Source organism: Elaeis guineensis, chromosome 5 (genome assembly GCF_000442705.2).
Source record: "Elaeis guineensis isolate ETL-2024a chromosome 5, EG11, whole genome shotgun sequence".
Classification (NCBI taxonomy): Eukaryota; Viridiplantae; Streptophyta; class Magnoliopsida; order Arecales; family Arecaceae; genus Elaeis; species Elaeis guineensis.
This window is the reverse complement of record NC_025997.2, coordinates 120,634,364-120,652,949: the sequence shown is the minus strand read 5'-3', so window position 1 is coordinate 120,652,949 and position 18,586 is coordinate 120,634,364. Positions and strand designations below refer to the sequence as shown.

The window sequence follows — 18,586 nt, the reverse complement described above, 5'->3', positions numbered from 1 at the left end:
TAAGAGAAGCTTATATGAATTATCAAAGTTAGGTCATGAAATCAATCTCCCCTCTTCAGAACATGTTTGTGTTCGGGTGTCGTGAACTGAAGAAGCTTCCATTCCATGCACAGCATGCAAACAACGAAAAGTTGCAGATATGGTGGCTTCAAGAACATTAGAATCTCTAAAACGTCTTCCTTCAAGGAATGGAGAAAAGTTGCAGATATGGTGGCTTCAAGAACATTAGAATCTCCAAAACGTCATCCTTCAAGGAATGGAAGAAGGTTTGATTCATTTGGCAACCACAACTGCAACTTTCATGTACTTGCATTGTGTTATGTGGCGCATGACGCTCACCCTGGAGTGGATCCAATGGCCCTTCTGAATTGTGATGCATTGATATATTTCATGTCCCCTTGGTGTGTATTACAGGTATCAGCAAGTGTCAGTTCTTAGGCTTTTACGGGCTAATTTTTGCCTTCCCCTCTTGCTTTGTCTCACTGATTTGGTCATAGTGGCCTTCATGAAATAAGCATATATAATTCTCTCTCATTAGATTGGTCCTAGTAGGCTTCATTGCATGAGCATATTTAGTTATCATTCCTCTAAATTTATTGTATTTTTGCAGGGGATATTCAGCAGAGGATTCTGTTTAGCAAGCAATGAGAAAGGAGTTATTCTTTCTTTTTTCTTTTTTTTTTCTTGTTTTCTTTCTCTTTGATTCTAAGGGATGTAAAATCCATCTGAATTCTATAAATAGAAAAAACGAAATTTAAAATTATAAGCTCATAAATTGTGCTTAAAGAGTTTCATTAGCCAGGTTTATGCAAGTTCTGGGCATTGCATTCTTTACATTCAACTCTTGCTTTCCCATCTTTATGCTACTTCTGTTTGGATGCAACAGCTCAAAGACCCAAAAGGATGGAGAGGTAAAGGACGGGACAGTCTATTGATCTCCCATGCAATCTTTTTGGCATAATTTCAGACAAATTCTTTTTACCTTGTTTTTTTTTTTTTTTTTTTGAAAAAAAAAGGGTGGCATCTTGCAGCTGTTCAAATACACATTTGGCTGGAGAAGTGCAATTTAAAAAAAAAATTTGTCAAAAGGACAAGAGTAACCTACTAGAATTAAGTATAATAATAATGGAGTTGAATTTAAGCAGACACCTTTGGAGATGAATTTGAGCAGACACATTGGGAGGTGATCTGCAAGACATTTTATTTTATTTTTAAATTTTTGATAGAGAGATAGGGTAAGCAAATGTTCAGTTTTGATCAAATAAAATTCAATGTATCAGGAGATTCCTTCTATTAGTTATTGATTAGTGATTATGGATCTGTAATCCCACCAACCATGAAAAAATACTTGGGATTATATCTTTTATTTTTTATCCAAAAAAAAAATCTTTTATTCATGTGAAGAGATGAAGGATGCTCTTACTTGTTGATGTCTTCTTCCGTATCTTTTTGAAATGCAAAAGGCAGAGAGAGCTAATTATAAAGTTTCAATGATCCATGGCCTCCTCTAAAAATAAGGTATTATTTAAATTTTTTAATTTTATATAAATATTTAAGATTTATTTAACAAATAAGTAATATGAAATTAAATATATATCTTTATAAATTCTCATATACTCTCCTCGTTTAAGCATTTACATTCTCATCAGATTAATGTTTAAATTTATACAGCCATTCATAAATATTACGATCGGTTTGGGATCAACCCAATAAATCTATGTAATCAACCCAATAAATTTATGTAGTATCTTTTAATTCATATGAGTTATTAGCTGATATCATTTGTAATAATCTAAGATTTCATTCAAAAAAGTTAGTCGGAATATTTTATTTAAATTTTTTAATCTCATATAAATATTCAAGTTCTTAAATACACGTTCGTATAGATTATACCTAAGGAATTATAGTGCATCCTAATGGAAAATGTTGTTAAAAAGAAAAAAAAATTCTTTAAAAAGGTACATAGAGTCTCAATGGCATCTTGCTTTGCGTAATTGAAGCTTAGGAGAACCAGCAAGTTATCTTGACCCAGCACCTCTTTTTGTTTTTTTAGCGCAAATGAACCAACACCAATTGCCTGTGAGAATGTTCGTTCCTTGGTCTCTTTCCATGAATCCTTTGTTCCCGGATACGGTTGATGAAGCGGTTCACCAAATCCCACAATCCCAACACAGCAATACTCATGGTGGAGACACTGACGTCAAAAAGAGAACCATCTGCGGATTTCATGGGTTAAACAAATCCTTCATGGTCTGTCACTGAACAAAAAACACATCTGTTATGATTTGCGATCCACTTTTGACAGCAGATGCTTTGCAACTTTACATTATAATAGAAATGCATCGATCAAAAATATCACAATAATGCCACGGTAATAACATGCAGCACTCATTTTATGCCAGCAAAAAGTTTTCAACCAGTTAACATAAGAGAGCTGGTATGATTGATAGGAATTTGTTTAATATTTAGAAAACATTGACTTGCCAAGCTAGCATTATTTGCATAATTTTGCCAAGAGAAGATGAAAATGCTTCGAAAAATATAATTTCGTAGCTCTGAGTCCATGCAAAATTTTGATGCAGGGTAAGCTTTTGGGGCTCCAAAACGTTTTTTACATTAATTATATGAGAAAACGTTTATATCATATATTAATAGATTTAATTTTTTAAATAATGTAACATAAATGGAGGCTTGAGAAATTAGAAACCGTATACAAACAACGGAATCGGAGAACTGAGTGGGCTCCTTTTATAATGGACAAATTGGTGACACAGATCCGAAAAAAAGGCTCACCACCCAAGCCTCTCGTTTTAAAAATTTGTCTTCTAACGGATAGATACCGACACGGTACTAGCCGTTCAGTGGCGGAATGGGTCCTCAATGTACATAACTGCCCCTGCGTATAGTTTTACTATTTTGTTTCGTTACTTTTCTACCTCAAAATATTGAGTGGCGATTTTGGTATCTCAGAGCCTTGAGGATTAAAAATAACAAAGATTCTACCACCTTAGATTTATCAACTTCTCATAGCAAAATAATTTTTGTACTTTTGAGTGATAGATGGAATGAGAGTCACCTATGACCTTATAGTAGCGAATATGTAAATAGGATAGATCTATTTATCTTTCAAGAGCTTTGTGTATAATCTTTGTAAGAGATAACGGAATTACGGTAAAATCCACTTTATGATAACCTAATTAAGTGGATTGCATAGTTGGGTAATATATATTTTATCTATCAATTCCATTTTGAGCACTTGTTAAAATAAATTGTTTCCCAGCTTAAAAAGAAAATCCCATTTATTACAATTCAACCAGTATTATTTGTCTAATATGGCTTAAATATCCTACATAACTAATCAGTTTGACACATATTAACTAATCAATTTGTGTACCCGTTCGATATATGTAGAGAGGCAAGTCTCAAAATCTTAAAAAAAAAAGATGAAGAAAGGCAAGTATGTATTTTGTAAACTCAAAATGGGCTAATAGTGATGAATAAAGAAAAATATGACATTAGTCATAGTAAAACAAATAATTGTTATCATTATGCTAATGTAATCTCATTACTAGTTTTAAATGATAAACTAGATGATAAGTTATAAATAAAATAAGATCTTCATGACCAATCTAAGACATCATCAATTGTTGTCTTGCACCAACCTTTAGTGGACCCACACAATTTCTATAATGAAGTTGCTATAGAAAAATGCTCTTAACCCATTAAAATTGTGACAAGATTGATTGATAGATAGCACACATAATAAGTAAATAAGCTCATTTTTTTTCTTATGTAATATTTGACATATATTGTCAGAATAGTGCTCACAACACATTAAATAACTTTTGCTTATAATACCAATTTTAGATCAGTACCTAATTAATTGACTAGCATCAATAATTAAACATTCATGTTTTTTTCCCTAACCAATGTTAAACTAGTGTAGCCAAAAATGAATGGTCTCCGAGATCCAAAGTAAGTACCAAGGAAAATGCCAAGGCAGACATTAACTCTAATGTTGTAGAATTATTCACCTACCTTCTTGTTAACTTGTTACTTTTTGCCAACAATTTCTAATCAATGATGTCATTAACATTTGAAACAAAGAAGCATGCTATTTAATGGGTACATCAAGTGTATGTCCCATTAGCCAAAACCAGGTGAACTTTGTTTTGATGGCGACACTTGATTGCATGTATGGCATATTTAAGCATACAACAATTGCAAAGGTTTGGACACTTGATTGCATGTACATATGTTTTAGGATGCAGGGATTGCAGAGGTTAGGAAGCAAATCAAGTTTGACACATCTCTTGGTTGCATACAACGTAGGTCCTCAAGACCACATCAACATTTGTATAAAGCGAGCATTGTATAACACACATAAATATGATATTAAGATCTATGTTATATATGATTTTTAATAAGACTCCAAGCATTGCATGAAACCACCAAAAGGTCTGACGTGCCCCGCAAGAAAATAGCTCCAAAATTCTAGATAAGCTTACGAAAAAAATCGTGCTCAAATCAATTACGTCCAAACCTTCTGGAGATGGTTCAAATCCAACTGCAGATTAGCTATTAACTAACATTTAAATTAATTATACGATAAAGCTTACCGAGGAAAGAGAGATTTTACACGGTAGGGGCATGATAGTAAATATGACCAACGTAAATGGCAAACCCCAGTTCCCCAATGCCTCATTTCCTCTCCTTTATAAAATCCTCCGACGCCGCCGTTTCTCTCCGTACTCTCTCTCTCTCTCTCTCTCTCTCTCTCTCTCTACGAAGATATTTCAAAAAAAAATTCTCGAAGAAAAATTCGTTCGATCGATTCCAGCAAATCGGTACGCTTTCGGGATCATGAGCAAGCAATAATTCTCTTTAATTTCTTGGAATGTTTTGAATTCTTTGGAGCTCGAAGTTCAAAAAAGCGAGGGATTCGGACTTCTGGAGGACAATCTAACGGTAACTTTCTTGTTCCTTGCAATTAATGAGATAATATATGGGAAACGTATTCCATTTTCTTTCCATTGATGCCCAAAAAGTTCTCCAATGTTTAAGTTGTTTTAGTTTTCGGGGGGGTTTGGTTTGAGTCCGCGGGCAGCAAGCAGAAGAAAGCGAGTGTCGAGGTACTTTTCTTTCTTGATTTTTGAGTTTTTCTGGATTTCATCGAAGTCTTGATTCGTTTTTATCTTGAATTTTATTGTGGGTTTTTTGCATTTGGTTTCTTCTCTTTTTTCTTCACTTTTTTTTTTTTTTGGTTTTTTCGGTATTTTGGATTAAGGAGTTCGATGATTATTCGAAGATGTTCTCGGATGATTTCGATTGGAATATTGTACCATCGCTTGTTTTTTTTTTTCGTAATTCTGGACATGTAATTTTAGGGTTTAAGGGAGTATAGTGAAAGGAAGTTATATTCCGTAATTCGAAATCAAGAATCCAGATTTGATATTTCTGTAATCTGATTATATATTCATACGAAGACATGCTAGTGGATTAACCAACATTAAAAAAAAAAATTAAAGCTCTATTTTTCTTTTTTACTTTCATTCGCAGTATTTCTACTCTGCCCTCGAAGAAATAGTGATGGTTGTTCAATTCTATATAGGTACACTTGTTTATCTTTTTCTCAATGTTTGGCTCACTTTTTCTCATTTGGGTTTGTCTCATTTCCATCAGTGTTGCATCTAATAATTTCTTATTAAGTTTCTGCTTAAGATAATTCTAAAGTTTTATACATGTATTTAGTTTCTACTTCAGGTTTTTAACATATTTGGCATCATAATCTATCGTTTTATAGATTTTATGGACTCTGGTTTCTTTGCATCCTTAGATGGAATTCTTTCACTTCTGGATTGCTTCTTTGATCTTTTTGATTTTTCTCCTTATTGCTTGACAAAGGACTTATGTTTGACCATTTTGTGTTGATCTTTTAGGATTTTAAGTTATTCATATCAATTTTGTGTTTGCTTATATCTCATCAGGATAAGTGATTTGTAGAGGGGCTCCATCTTTTTAATTGAGATTGTGGTGGGGTTTTAAGAGGTTTCTTCACCTCTTGTCAGACCTACGTTTCATTATTTTTATGAGTTCTTATAGTTTATATGCTTCTTTTTTATTTTTTTTTTGGGTTCCACATGTTTTTTATACTCTTAGTTTGTGATGTTTCTTGATCAGTGATTCTGCTACCCTCCTGATTGAAGCCTTTGAGGAACAAAAAGTGTTTAATTACCTTTCAGAAGATACTTTCTGTGACTTACATGAGCATAAGTCTACAACATTTCAGAAATGAGGAAGTTCTTTTCCTTTAGATCTTCAGCATCCAGCAGTGCAAACAGCAACCCAACACCTGCAGTTCCTCCATCTTCCAGCAAGGAGAACATCTATTGGGAGACACCACGGCAGAATGATGGAAAATATCCAGTGGGTGAAAAGATTTGGGATGGCTCTCAAATGCTTGATGATTCAGCTTTTAAACCAGTGAACCGATACTCAGAATGTGAGGTTATTCCTCGTTCACGTCATAGAAGGAGCCTTTCGTCTTGCTCTGCAATTCATAATAGTACAGGAGAAGGAAATTTGTATTATTCAAGCAATTTAAGTGGATCGCCATCTACTTGTGGAAGTTCACCCTGTCATGTCACTGAATGCCATGCCCAGTAAGTGTTTATATATATGAATTACTGAAGTTTATGTTTGTTGTTCCCAGGGGTTTCTCTTGTTCTGTGATTGCAGCCAAGTCTCAATGACTAGACTGGGTTGCTTGTTTCAGTTGAAGTCAACTTTTAAAATTCTATTTGTATTTATGAGTGGAACATCAGTTGCATCTTGCAGGCACTCTTAGATTTCTTATTTTAATAAATAAATATGTAATCTGGTTATTTCTTGTTTGGATAAGGATTCTTATAGATAGATTAATTCACATAGGAGCACACTTTTATGTGTTTATTTTTATAGTGCATCATTTCTTGAATTGGATATGAACTGCATAATTACCTTTTTGAGCTTTATGTGCTCTCTCTCTCTCTCTCTCTCTCTCTCTCTCTCTCACTCAAGAATTGACTAGGGACCACTCATACATTTAAATTACTATGATGATGTTCTTACGATAGAAGTGCTTTTAAGGTATTTCTATCCATTTGCTCCACTTACATTTGTTTGGAGCAAAATGGACCGACTCATAATTTCTGATTGCCCAGTAGCTTAAGAAAAGATATCATGATCTATAATTTTATTGGGCCAACTCACCAAGCATGCAGTCCGGTGATGCCAATGCATCTGCGCTTGTGGTCATGCTTGGACTGGCATAACCTCACATTAATCTTAATTTACATTGGTTTGCTGCTTAATTGTTTGCATGGTACTCCAGTTATTGTGATAATCAAGGATAATACATAACAAAAAACTAGTTTTAATTGATATATACATATAGTTGTATATGCTATATGGTTGCATGTATTTTTGTTTGCTACTCCTTCCTTGTTCAACTACAGACGTCTTCTGCAAGAATAAAGAACAATTCCTTTCATTGTTGCTCTAAGCTTTTAGATGCATGCGCCTCCACAAAACTTCATAGTATGTTGGAATTGAAAAAAATTGGCTTCCACTGCAGTTGCGTGCTGTCACTTCCTACTCAGAAATTTTCTTGCTTAATTTTTGCCTGAAATGTGGAGAAACAATTTTCTTTCATATTTGACTTATTTTTGCCTGCTGTATCATACTTCATTAATTGGTCAAAAGTTAAGTATTATTTGAAATATGATGATATACCCGGTTGCTGAAAATGGCATGTGTCACTTTTAGTTCTTTGATTGCCATCATACTTTCCATTAAGCAAGAATCAGATAAAATCAAAATGCATAAAATTCAGTTGGTGATATATCTTGCATGATAACGATGACCTAGCAGTATGGAGCAGCATGGTGCATTTTGGATTTCTGAAAATAAATGATGATAACTTTTTTTTTTTTTTTTTTTGTTTAATGTAAAATAGAAGATGATGGGTGGATGGGGAGTTATGATTTTTGCAGAAGTCATTTCCATATCTATTAACTATCTTATGTTTTTATATAAAACAGGTTTTATGAAAAGTGATAGAGCTATTTCTAAGATCAACTTGCGTCTAATGTATGGCAGAAGATGGGTGGAGAGGCATTAGTCTGTTTTTATAGAACTTGGGAAGCAAACAGCTTAGCAATTTAAAATTATGTTCCTTGGTTAAGTTTTACTCTAAAATTGCTTAAAATATGTGAGATAAGCCATTGATAAAGTCATGTTTCTGACCCAGTTTGCATTTTCTTGGCTATGGGTTTCTCAGAATTGATAACAAATTTTCTGAAAAAAGTACATGAATGACATAATATCACTTTTTGTCATCTTTATTGATTCATGCAACATCTCAGAAAAGAATAGCACAGAGTGGTGGCAATGTCCAGGACTCTTTTTCACCTAAATGCCATTCTTCATCCTATGTTTCTAGCGAAATTTATTATTACACTCCCCTTTCTGTAATAGCATAATTTCCCCATTCTATGTAAGATTTAGAATTATATAGGTTAGCCACAACATCTCGCATATGCAATATATTTGGTGATGCTAGACGTGGGATGAGTTGCATGTTGAAGTTGTTATACATGCCTTGACAGGTGATAAGCTTATAGCTTCCAGCAATTTCGAATTACAGAAAGTCTCACTGCTAAAAATCCAAGATGGAGAAAGATTACAGTCAAGCACTCATTAGCAGTTCCCCTTTGCATCTGCATATGTTCATTTGCATTCTTTCACTAGCAATGTTTCCTGTGGGTACTCACTGCGGCCCTAATTGATTATATGTCAGTGCTATTTTTCAGTTAAATAGATCAGGCTTTTGACTGATAGTAGATTTTTGTTATGTATGTTAGGAGATTGCTTTCTTTCTTGACAGCATTACTATTCTTGGAATCACTTCTTTCTCTTTCCCCCCTACCTCCTTGTTTCCTTCCCCCATATTTCTCTGTTTGGTGGTAACAATTCAGTCACACATACATATAATACGTCCATCCATCCATTTATTTGTTTTTTGTACGTATATATGTATAAACTGTGTATAAATTGTCTCCCTCTTAGATATGCGCATGTGGTTGTGCTTGCGTCTTTAGACATGGTGCATACTTGTTTGTGATGGATTCAAACTTCGCCCTCCCAAGTTGAAGAGGTTTCTTAGTTGTAGAACCGAACATCTGGATATGCTCCTTATTTGGTGCTTTACGGATAAATTTCTTATCTTGTTTTGAACTGTTTGGTCTGACCGTATGCTATTTTTCTTTTACTTAGCTGTGATCCCCAGACTCCAGAAGGTTGTACACGACCTAAACGAGGTGTTTGGTCTGCAGTTCATCATTTGCATGGTGTTGAGAAACAAGATTCTCCTTGTTCATCCAGAGGTTGGCAATGTTCATCAGGAAATTCACCTTTCAACTCTCCAATTCCACTAAGATGCAGGACTACTCGCCTAACTCAGGTTTTAGATAGAAACAGAATTCTAGACCGCTACGTTGATGGAGAGCTTCAGGATATTAAATCCCAGAAAGATTCTCAGAAACATGTTTTTGATACTAAAAATGATTGTTGTATATCCGAGAATAGAGTATTTCCCAGCTCAGGAAGGCCACCGCAGGCTCAGCCTACGGCACCATCTTCACCATCATATAGCAAGGATTGCCTTAGAACTTACTCGTTTCAGGAGGTAAAAGATGCCTGTCGACACCTTTCTGCACAAGATTGGACGAGAGATGATCTCAGGCCAGCATCTCCACAGAGGCACATGACAAAGACTCAAGAGAATCCATTGCATTCATTCCATGAGAAATCTATGATAAAGTCCCAAGATTATGACTCTGAAACTATTACAACAATAGAAGATATTTATGAGGATTCATCAGAACCACTGCCCTCTTTGACTTTGAATGACATTGGCCAACATTGTTCTACTGATTGCACTCCACCTTTTGAGAATTTTAACAACTGTTGTAATAAGGAGTTGTTGGGTTTTCAAAGACAAAATTCTTTTCCCAAAAATGGTTCCATGGACACTAAAAATGATAAAGGCACTAGTTCTGTGTTATTGGAATGGGATATAGATGAAGAGTTAATTAAAAAGACAGAGGAAGTAGAACAAATGATCGTGCTTCTATCTCAGAAAGATTTTGAGCTGGAAGAACTTCAGAACTGCAGTTTGAACGTGCCGGCATTGCTTCAGACATTTAGGAATATTACTGAAGACAGGAAAAAATTGGCAGTTGAGCTCTTATCACAAATAAAGTTCCGACTTGCAGAGAGATCATCTACAAAAGAGGGATTGAAACAGGCTAAGTTAGAACTAGACATTCGAACTAGGAGGTTGGAAAAGGAGAAGAATGAACTGCAATCAAGTTTAGAGAAAGAATTGGACCGGAGGTCCAGCAACTGGTCCATCAAGCTTGAAAAGTTTCAATCGGAAGAGCAGAGGCTTCGGGAACGGGTAAGGGAACTGGCAGAGCAAAATGTGTCTCTCCAGAGGGAAATATCTTCGCTTAAAGGTTCTGAAGTGGATAATAGAAATAGGATTATGAATTCTGAAATGCAAGTAAATGATCTGACAGCTAGTCTGGAGCAAGTGAAGACAGAGAACCACGAACTCCATCAAGCCTTATCAAAATTGCAGGAACAATTAAATGGTGCAGAAGAGGATCGGGAATTTATCAGAAGAAGCTACAAGGAGAAAGAGAGGGAGAACAAGGAACTGCAGAAAGTGGTTGTACGGTTGCAAAGGGTCTGCAGTGAACAAGATAAGACAATTAATGGTTTGAGACAGGGCTATAATGATGAGATTGGAAATCAATCAGTTGAGAGAGGTGGTCATGTAAGTAGGTTGCAGATGGAGCAATTAAGATTGACGGGTGTGGAACAGAACCTGAGGAAGGAGGTAGAGTCTCTCAGGCACGAAGTGGAATCCCTTAGGCATGAGAACATAGGCCTCTTGAGTCGCCTGCAAGCTACTGGAAATGGCTATGGGTTCTCAGCAATTAAGCTTGAGCAGGAGCTTTGTGCCCAGGTAGATTTCTTGAAGAATAAGGGCTTTTCCTTGCTCCATGATTTTGATCACTTTAGTGGTGAGCTATTGGGCTTTATGAATTGCAAGAAGTGTGAACATGGCCAAGAGGCTAATGATGATCGATATTCATTTGCTGAGTACACTGTGAAATATCAGAGTTTAAGGAGGGGACATGAAAACTTTAGAAGAAGTTTGCAAACAATAGCAGCAATATTAGTCGAGAAGCCCAGTTCACAAGCATCGGATTGTCGGCCAGGGACTACAGAATGTGATGGGTCAAAACATTCAAAGGTATAATTCATAAGTTTCTTTGACTTTATAGACAAAATTAGAATTTTAATATTTTAAATCAAACGCTACTTCGAGCATTATCTAAAGAACTCTGTAAGTGATATCTCTGTAATCTGGACAGTTGATGTTTGAAATGCCTGAGTCAAGTGTAATCTTGCATACTAGTCTAGGGGAGAATCTCCGATTACTGCATTGAGTACTAGACAGTTTATTCTATTTACATATGGTGGCAAATTTGTGGATTGCAATCCGTTGTCTTCTTTCTTCAGGCCACCACTGCCAACCTCTCATTCATGAGCAGGGAGCAGCAGCTATGACATGAGAAAGTAGACAGATGGATGGCACATGCCCACTTATGCCTCCTAGAAAAAATTGAGATTTTTGGTGCTGGAGATGGAATATGATATCTAGAGTAATAATAACAAAAGTCCTACAGATAATGGACTACTAAATAATGGTGTTCATTTTCATGATAATAAGCCTTTGGAAAGATCCTTCTCCCCTGATGGTATTTTTAGGTTTTTTTCTCTTGAAATTCCTTTTTGCCTGATGGTTTTCTTTGACTGATTTAGGATGAATTAGAACTTGAATTGAAGGCAGAGACTATGCTAACGAGAGTACTGCGAGAGAAACTATGCTGTAAAGAACTGGAACTTGATCAACTACAGGCAGAGTTGGCTTCTTCAATAAGGGTTCATGATGTCTTGCAAACTGAGATTCAGAGACTGCAGGATCAACTATCCTGTCTCACCCACAAGATGAAGGATGTGGAGCTTCAGGTGTGGCATGGTCTGCTAAATATATCTTCCATTAGTATTATCTTGTTAATGAAATGGATGTGTTCCATACCATCTGATGCTGACCATTTCCTATACATATCAAGAATTAAATTTACAAGTATGGGATGTCTCTACATATTAATGGTATCACACAATACACTATACAGCTTGAGGTGTTTCTAAATTAGTATTTCTATTCTTCCATGTTCATGATATCTTTGATGAATATTCGCCTTCATATTTTATGCAAGTATCCATGTTTAGATATGTATATGGGTGTGTCTAATTCACCTTCATATTCCCCATTTTTTCCCAAATGGCAAAAAATACATATCTAAACATGTTTTCTTTTTTGAACTTTTCTTCTTTTTGTAAATTTACGTCTTTTGCTTTCTCAAGGGCTCTTTTTTACAGACCAAGAAAAAGGTTTCTCTCATCTTTTGTCTTTTTTAGTGTCTCGATGTAAAAAGTTGCATGATACAATTGTTCCAGCAAAGCATTTATGAATTATATTATAGACGCTAGCCATTTTGATATACACCCGGATCCTTCTCAGTTGGCTTTTGAACTTCTAATTCAGATTCACTGTCTCATTCACCTGTTGCAAATGCTTTCTACTTGCTTTAGAGACCAATAGATAGTGTTAATTTATTGGTCTTAACGAAAAAATCTGCACGGTCCACTGTTAGCAGCAAAATTTATTTACATCTATAGGCAGACACCAGTCACCATGATTTGCACATGGTTTTTATTTTCTTTTATTGAAAACAGAATTGAGCAACACTACAGTGGTATGTGTTAGCCATTAATTACCCATTTAAATTATGGTCTTTTTCTACTATTATTTGTTATATATCCAATAATGGTAACACTGATTATAATAAACAGATGCTGAAGAAAAATGAAAGCATCAACCATCTCCAGCATGATCTTCAAGAGTGCACAAAGGAACTGACTGCAACACGCAATATACTTGTGAAAATTTCTGAGGAGAGGGACCATATGTGGGAGGAAGTGAAGCGTTCAAGAGAGGACGTTATGCTTCTGAATCATGAGGTTCTTTCTCTCAAAAAGAAAATTGAAGAACTTGACGAAGATGTTCTCACCAAAGAGGGGCAGATTGCTATCTTGAAAGACAGCCTTGGTGACAAGCCATTTGACATCATCTGTAGTCCTAGATCAGTGAAAGATTTTTCACTGGAATGAGTAAACATGAGATGAAGACTGATGAATGTAAGTCTGTTAACCTTCTCGTGCTAGTTTTCTTTGCCTTTGCCTTTAACATGTTTTTCTTGTTTCTTTTTTGGATAGCACGAGAGTGCCAATTGCTGCTTAAGTTTTTCTGGGTATAAACTACATGTCTTTTGCAGTATTTTTTGGAAGCGCTTCTTGCTTGGATTTGAAAGAAATAACTGTTTGAGGAGAGTCTTTAATTTAAAATATTTTTTAATTTTGTTAGGAACCATATATCTCCTTGGAGTATATGTTCTATTTTATTTGTGTGAGGCATTTATATAAACAAAACTCTTGGAAATGTAGAGGATGTTTAGATGCATCTAACAAGCTAGGCCAATTATATAAGCATTCTTAGAAGTTAGAAGTTGATGAGCCTCAAATGGTTGTTAGTTGTTACATTTTTTTGGTAACTGTGTTGATTATAGCTTAGAAGCTTCATAAATGCTTCCAAGGATTTGTTGATTACTTGAAACTTTCAATTCACTTAAATGCAAAGGGAATCCTTATCCCCTGAAATTGTAGACCTATATTCTAAAAGACTAATTAAACAAATATATATATATATATATATATATATATATATATATATATATATATATATATATATATATATTTGGAGCTAATAATTAAACAAAACAATGAGAAAATGTATTGTGCGTAGATGTTCTATCTATTATTTTTGTCCCTTGGAGACTAGTGATAATTTTATAAATTAACAATAAGCCCCTTAATTTGCATGAGTCAGACTGTCAAACAATTAAAAATTTCTAAGTAAAGAAGATGAATGTGATGGGAATAAAAATATTGAGATGAATATGAGGTAAAACTATGCAGGATAGAGTTAGGTCACATTAAAATAAGATGATGAAAGCATGTTCTTCGAAAATCAGAGGAGGTCCTAATAAGGAGAGGTACTTGAATATGTGAAAAGGGACCTAGGGAGTAGCCAGAAGGTGGAAGTTGTGAGAAAGGGTATGGAAAAGCTTGTAGTGATACTGAAGATAAATGTTAAGACAAGTTACTAGAAGAAAAGCTAACCTCAAAATTATGGTTTTGTTTGTAGATTTAAACACACGAAGTTTGTGGTTACGAGTGTCTAGATGGAATGCTTGATACTGGATTCTACCTACTTATATCCTTTGCCTGACAGTGGCCTTGTGTTTTGATGAATAGTGCATTTTACTTCCAATATATGCTTCTCAAGCTGACCATGGACATCTATAAAACCTGTGTGACTGGCCCCAGAATAGATACCAAAAATTTGGTGGTGGTGGTAGATTTGAAACCCAATTTCCAACCAACAGAAGGTCTTAGCAGTAACCAACAATATGCAGATCTGTCATACAGGGGTGGAAAAGAGGTCAGATATAATCTGACCACATCAATTTGGATTCGGATAGGAGATCTAGTATCCAATTGGATCCGGATCCGAATTCGAATATCTACTTATAAATCTTAGATATGGATTGAAATCTTAATTTAAACTCATTGGTATCCATTAAAAATAATTCTCTGACTCATAAGGCAAGTGCTCAGCCACCAAGTTACAACATGCTTTTTACTTTTATATTGATAGTTTATTTTACCTATCATATCTATTCAAGTAATTAAATAACTATTTGATGTATATTTTCGTATTTTATATTTTGATCATTATTGATAAAAAATTATATCTTTTATGTTTGATAAAAAAATGAAAATTGAATATACTTTGTTTTATTCCCTGCAATATAACCTATTCATGAGAAAAGATCAAAAGATTTTGATATCTCTTTCAACAACCATCATCATGAGGTCTGCACAACAATTGGCTAATGTTTCAATATTAATTCAAATTATCTATTTGGTATGAAATAATTCGAAGTATTTTTTCAATATGAACATATTTATTGTTTAGTTAAATCAATTCAATTATAAATATATACGGATATTTATATTTATAGCAATATAATAATAATAATAAATAGTAAATAAAATTATAAATGAAATTAAAAAATATAATATAATCATATTAAAAAATATATTAGTTATTACATAATATATTGTATATAATATTATAATATAATAAACTATAATAACATATTAGATTAATTGTGATTATCAATTTATTCAAAATTTTATTGTTAAAAAAAATAAATGTTAATAACTTCTATGTGTTTCTACATTTATATGATTTTATTACAAGATCTAAAAAATAGATAATTGATGACTATTTTACTAATGCATAATAAAAGAATAATGATGGTAATTGATTAAAAAATTATTAATATTTTTATATAATTTTTTATTTAAATAATTTTTTATGTTCGATATTTTAATACAAACTCGATCAAACTAGTGACCTGAATGATAGGTTCGATATCAACATATAAAAAATATGGATATAACTAATATCCGACTTGCATCCAAATCCGTTCAAGGCAAATATAGATATGCTTAATATCCGATTTGTATCCATGTCTGTTGAGCGCAAATATGGTTACTAAGTTTAGTATCTGTTAAATATCCATGTATGTATTCATAAGAAATAAGTATACAAATATGGGTATACCAGTATTCGATCTATATCTGATCCATTGTCAGCCTACATATGTTGATACATGACTCAATTTACACTGCATTTACTCCAATATATGCTTCTTAAGATGATCACACACATCTGGAACTTGTGTCACCGACCAGCATGGATACCAAAAAATTGGTAGTGATACATTAAGACTCTTTTACCATCCAAAAGAGGTCTTAGCTGTAACCAGCAACGTGCAGATCTGTCATCCACCCAATTTATGCAGTAATCACTATGTGACAGATACCTGATTGGCTTTTACCTGAACTTGCAAATCTTGCATTTAATCATCCTGTTAGCAATTTAGCACATCAGAACCATATTGATGTTTAATATCAACTGATTCTGCTGTAAGCATAACTCAAGCTTTATTTTTACAGGTTCCATTTGTTGGGATTGTTGTTCGAGGCTTCTTGCTGCTTAAATCAAATATCCGAAGAAATCTTTTGGAGTTTGACTGTGTCATGCTGGATGAGCAAACATTGTTGCTAGAAAAGAAATAGTACTTTTTTTTTTTATATATGTATATTTTAAATATGCTTTTCCATTTTTTTCATTTATCGAACTCATATAGAGTAAGTTTATTGGCGAATAGAATTTTTTTTTTTTTCCCTTTAGTTTCTTTTATAGGTCTCCAAAGGTTTAAGGGGGAAAGATTGTTGATAGGAAAGTGGGTGTTTTTTTGATATTTTCTGTACATAAATGAGTTTGCAGTCAAACTTTATTCAATAAAACTTCTCACTGAATTCTTGAGTTTTCAACATACATATCTTGGGAGATTATGCTAGGCCTGTTCCTGAATGGGCATTTCAAGATGTGGTGTTTTGATATTGTGGAATGTTGGAGAAGGATGTCACTGTTCGATCATCAAATCAAGGATGGCTTCAATTACTTGTTTATCTGCATCGGCAATCATCAACCTTACCCTTAATATGGTTGGTTTATGGTACAAGGTAACCATTGATCTGTGATGTGCCTCTTATAACACTGATCTGAGAAGGTTGTTCTTAAAAATGGACAAGAAGCAAAAGGACTTCCTAGTGATAGTCCTTCTTATGTTGTTATTAATTCAACAATTTCAACAGTCGAGATTATTCCCCCAGGACCCCCCACCCTAACCATCTCTCCTCTTTTTTGTATACCGGATCACCTGTACTGTAAATTTTGAAGCCAAGTTCTGTTGACATTGGTTAAATAGAATGTCACAGAAAGTTTATGTTGTGAAGTGGAAGAACCTATTATGGCAGATACTCTTCGTTTGTTCATGTCACATTTGGTATGTTGTTAACCTTCATATGTTATGGATTATACCTTTTTTTACCAATAAAATGTGATATGACCAATGTGAACAAGAATATAGATTTTTGTGGAAGATGCTCGGTTCATAAAGCAGTCCGGATTTAAACACCTCACCTCTACTTATAGTTATTTTCTTGTATTAGCATAGAACTAGAAGATTAAATTAAAGGAACCCTGGATTGCATGGTTTTGGATTTGGTTGCTTTCATAAACTTAGACGAAAATCCCATTTGTTCTTCATATATCTTCTCTAGACTCAGAAATACAGAATCAGATATCTTCATTTGGTGGTACAATAAGTAGAGATAACCTCGCTGCTGAAGCAATGATAGAAAGGAACATGCTTTAGTTTCACTCAAAAAAAAGAAATGGAGATGCATGGTAGAAAGAGAGCTACCATCCCTTGAGATGGATGCTGGTGCTAGGCATCTGAGCAATATTGAGACACCTACAAATTGCTGAAATCCATGTTTGTTTTATATGCTAGAACTTTGACGGTCAAACTTAGCAAAAGCAAATGACCTAATTGCAGTCTGACACACTTTTCCATCTTGCATGTGGATGTCTATAGACTGGTTTCTTTCCACCAAACTCATGGCATTTTCATTTCAAATCTATGGGCCTAAGGAATCCAGAACATGGAATTTTTTTTATGTCTTACCTGATTTGTTTCTGATATGTACCCTGGAAAGCTGACTCACCCAGCTAACCTAAGCTAAGCCAACCCATCTGAATCTTTAGCTTCTTGCAATTAAAATATCAGGTGCTATCGTCTGATTTCTATTACTTCTTGACAACATTGGCATGGACTAATACTTCTTGACAACATTGGCATGGATGGTCACATGACTCCCACAAACTGTGGTGCTTGGGAGTGTGGAGGGGTCAGGGTAATGGAATAGTCAAATACGCATCACATGAACAGCCACTACCAAGTCCAAGACTATATTAGAAAACAAAAATGATTGCTAGGGAGGGGAATTTATTAGTAGATTTGAATTAAGTTGTAGTTAACCTCTATCAGTTGCTTAGTTGAAGAGTCTGTAACAAACCGATGCCATGTTAAGATCCCAACCCAGATGTTCAAATGGATGAGCCCAAGAGTATACAAGCACTACAAGAATTCTTAATCTATCCGACGTGGAACTATTATTCCTTAATAATTATTATCACCATCCATAATCAGAAAGGAGATTGCATTGAATTCATATAGCTTATTTAAAGCATTAGTAGTGGCTATGCTTGTGATTATGGTTCCAAAACGATAAGATTTGTTTGTTGTGGTGGTTATTGGTCCTTTTGAAGAGTGATACGTTCATACAAAGTTGTGACTTGTAAGGT

General features: G+C 34.4%; 1 protein-coding gene and 1 long non-coding RNA gene across 4 annotated transcripts in view; both read left to right on the top strand.

Annotated features, from left to right (window-relative positions):
- LOC105037293 (uncharacterized) overlaps window positions 1-834 on the top strand; it is a 2,449-nt gene extending 1,615 nt beyond the window's left edge. Inside the window, exons 1-2 of the long non-coding RNA XR_002163831.3 lie at window positions 1-414; window positions 611-834. The exon at window positions 1-414 is cut by the window's left edge and continues 1,615 nt beyond it. This is a non-coding gene — a long non-coding RNA (uncharacterized lncRNA). The remainder of the gene's footprint in view (window positions 415-610) is intronic.
- Window positions 835-4,751: 3,917 nt separating this feature from the next.
- Window positions 4,752-16,707, top strand: LOC105046221 (uncharacterized). 3 transcript variants are annotated; one of them, XM_073258327.1, is made up of 7 exons: window positions 4,762-4,968; window positions 5,074-5,132; window positions 6,181-6,662; window positions 9,316-11,365; window positions 11,938-12,144; window positions 13,033-13,377; window positions 16,327-16,707. In XM_073258327.1, the coding sequence occupies exons 3-6, from the start codon at window positions 6,292-6,294 to the stop codon at window positions 13,348-13,350; spliced, it is 2,946 nt and encodes a 981-aa protein (XP_073114428.1). In that variant the 5' UTR covers window positions 4,762-4,968; window positions 5,074-5,132; window positions 6,181-6,291; the 3' UTR covers window positions 13,351-13,377; window positions 16,327-16,707. The 3 variants fall into 3 exon arrangements, with proteins under 3 accessions (XP_073114426.1, XP_073114428.1, XP_073114427.1); XM_073258326.1 differs by having other exon boundaries at window positions 5,065-5,132; XM_073258325.1 differs by lacking the exon at window positions 5,074-5,132 and having other exon boundaries at window positions 4,752-4,968.
- The last annotated feature ends 1,879 nt before the right edge of the window (window positions 16,708-18,586 follow it).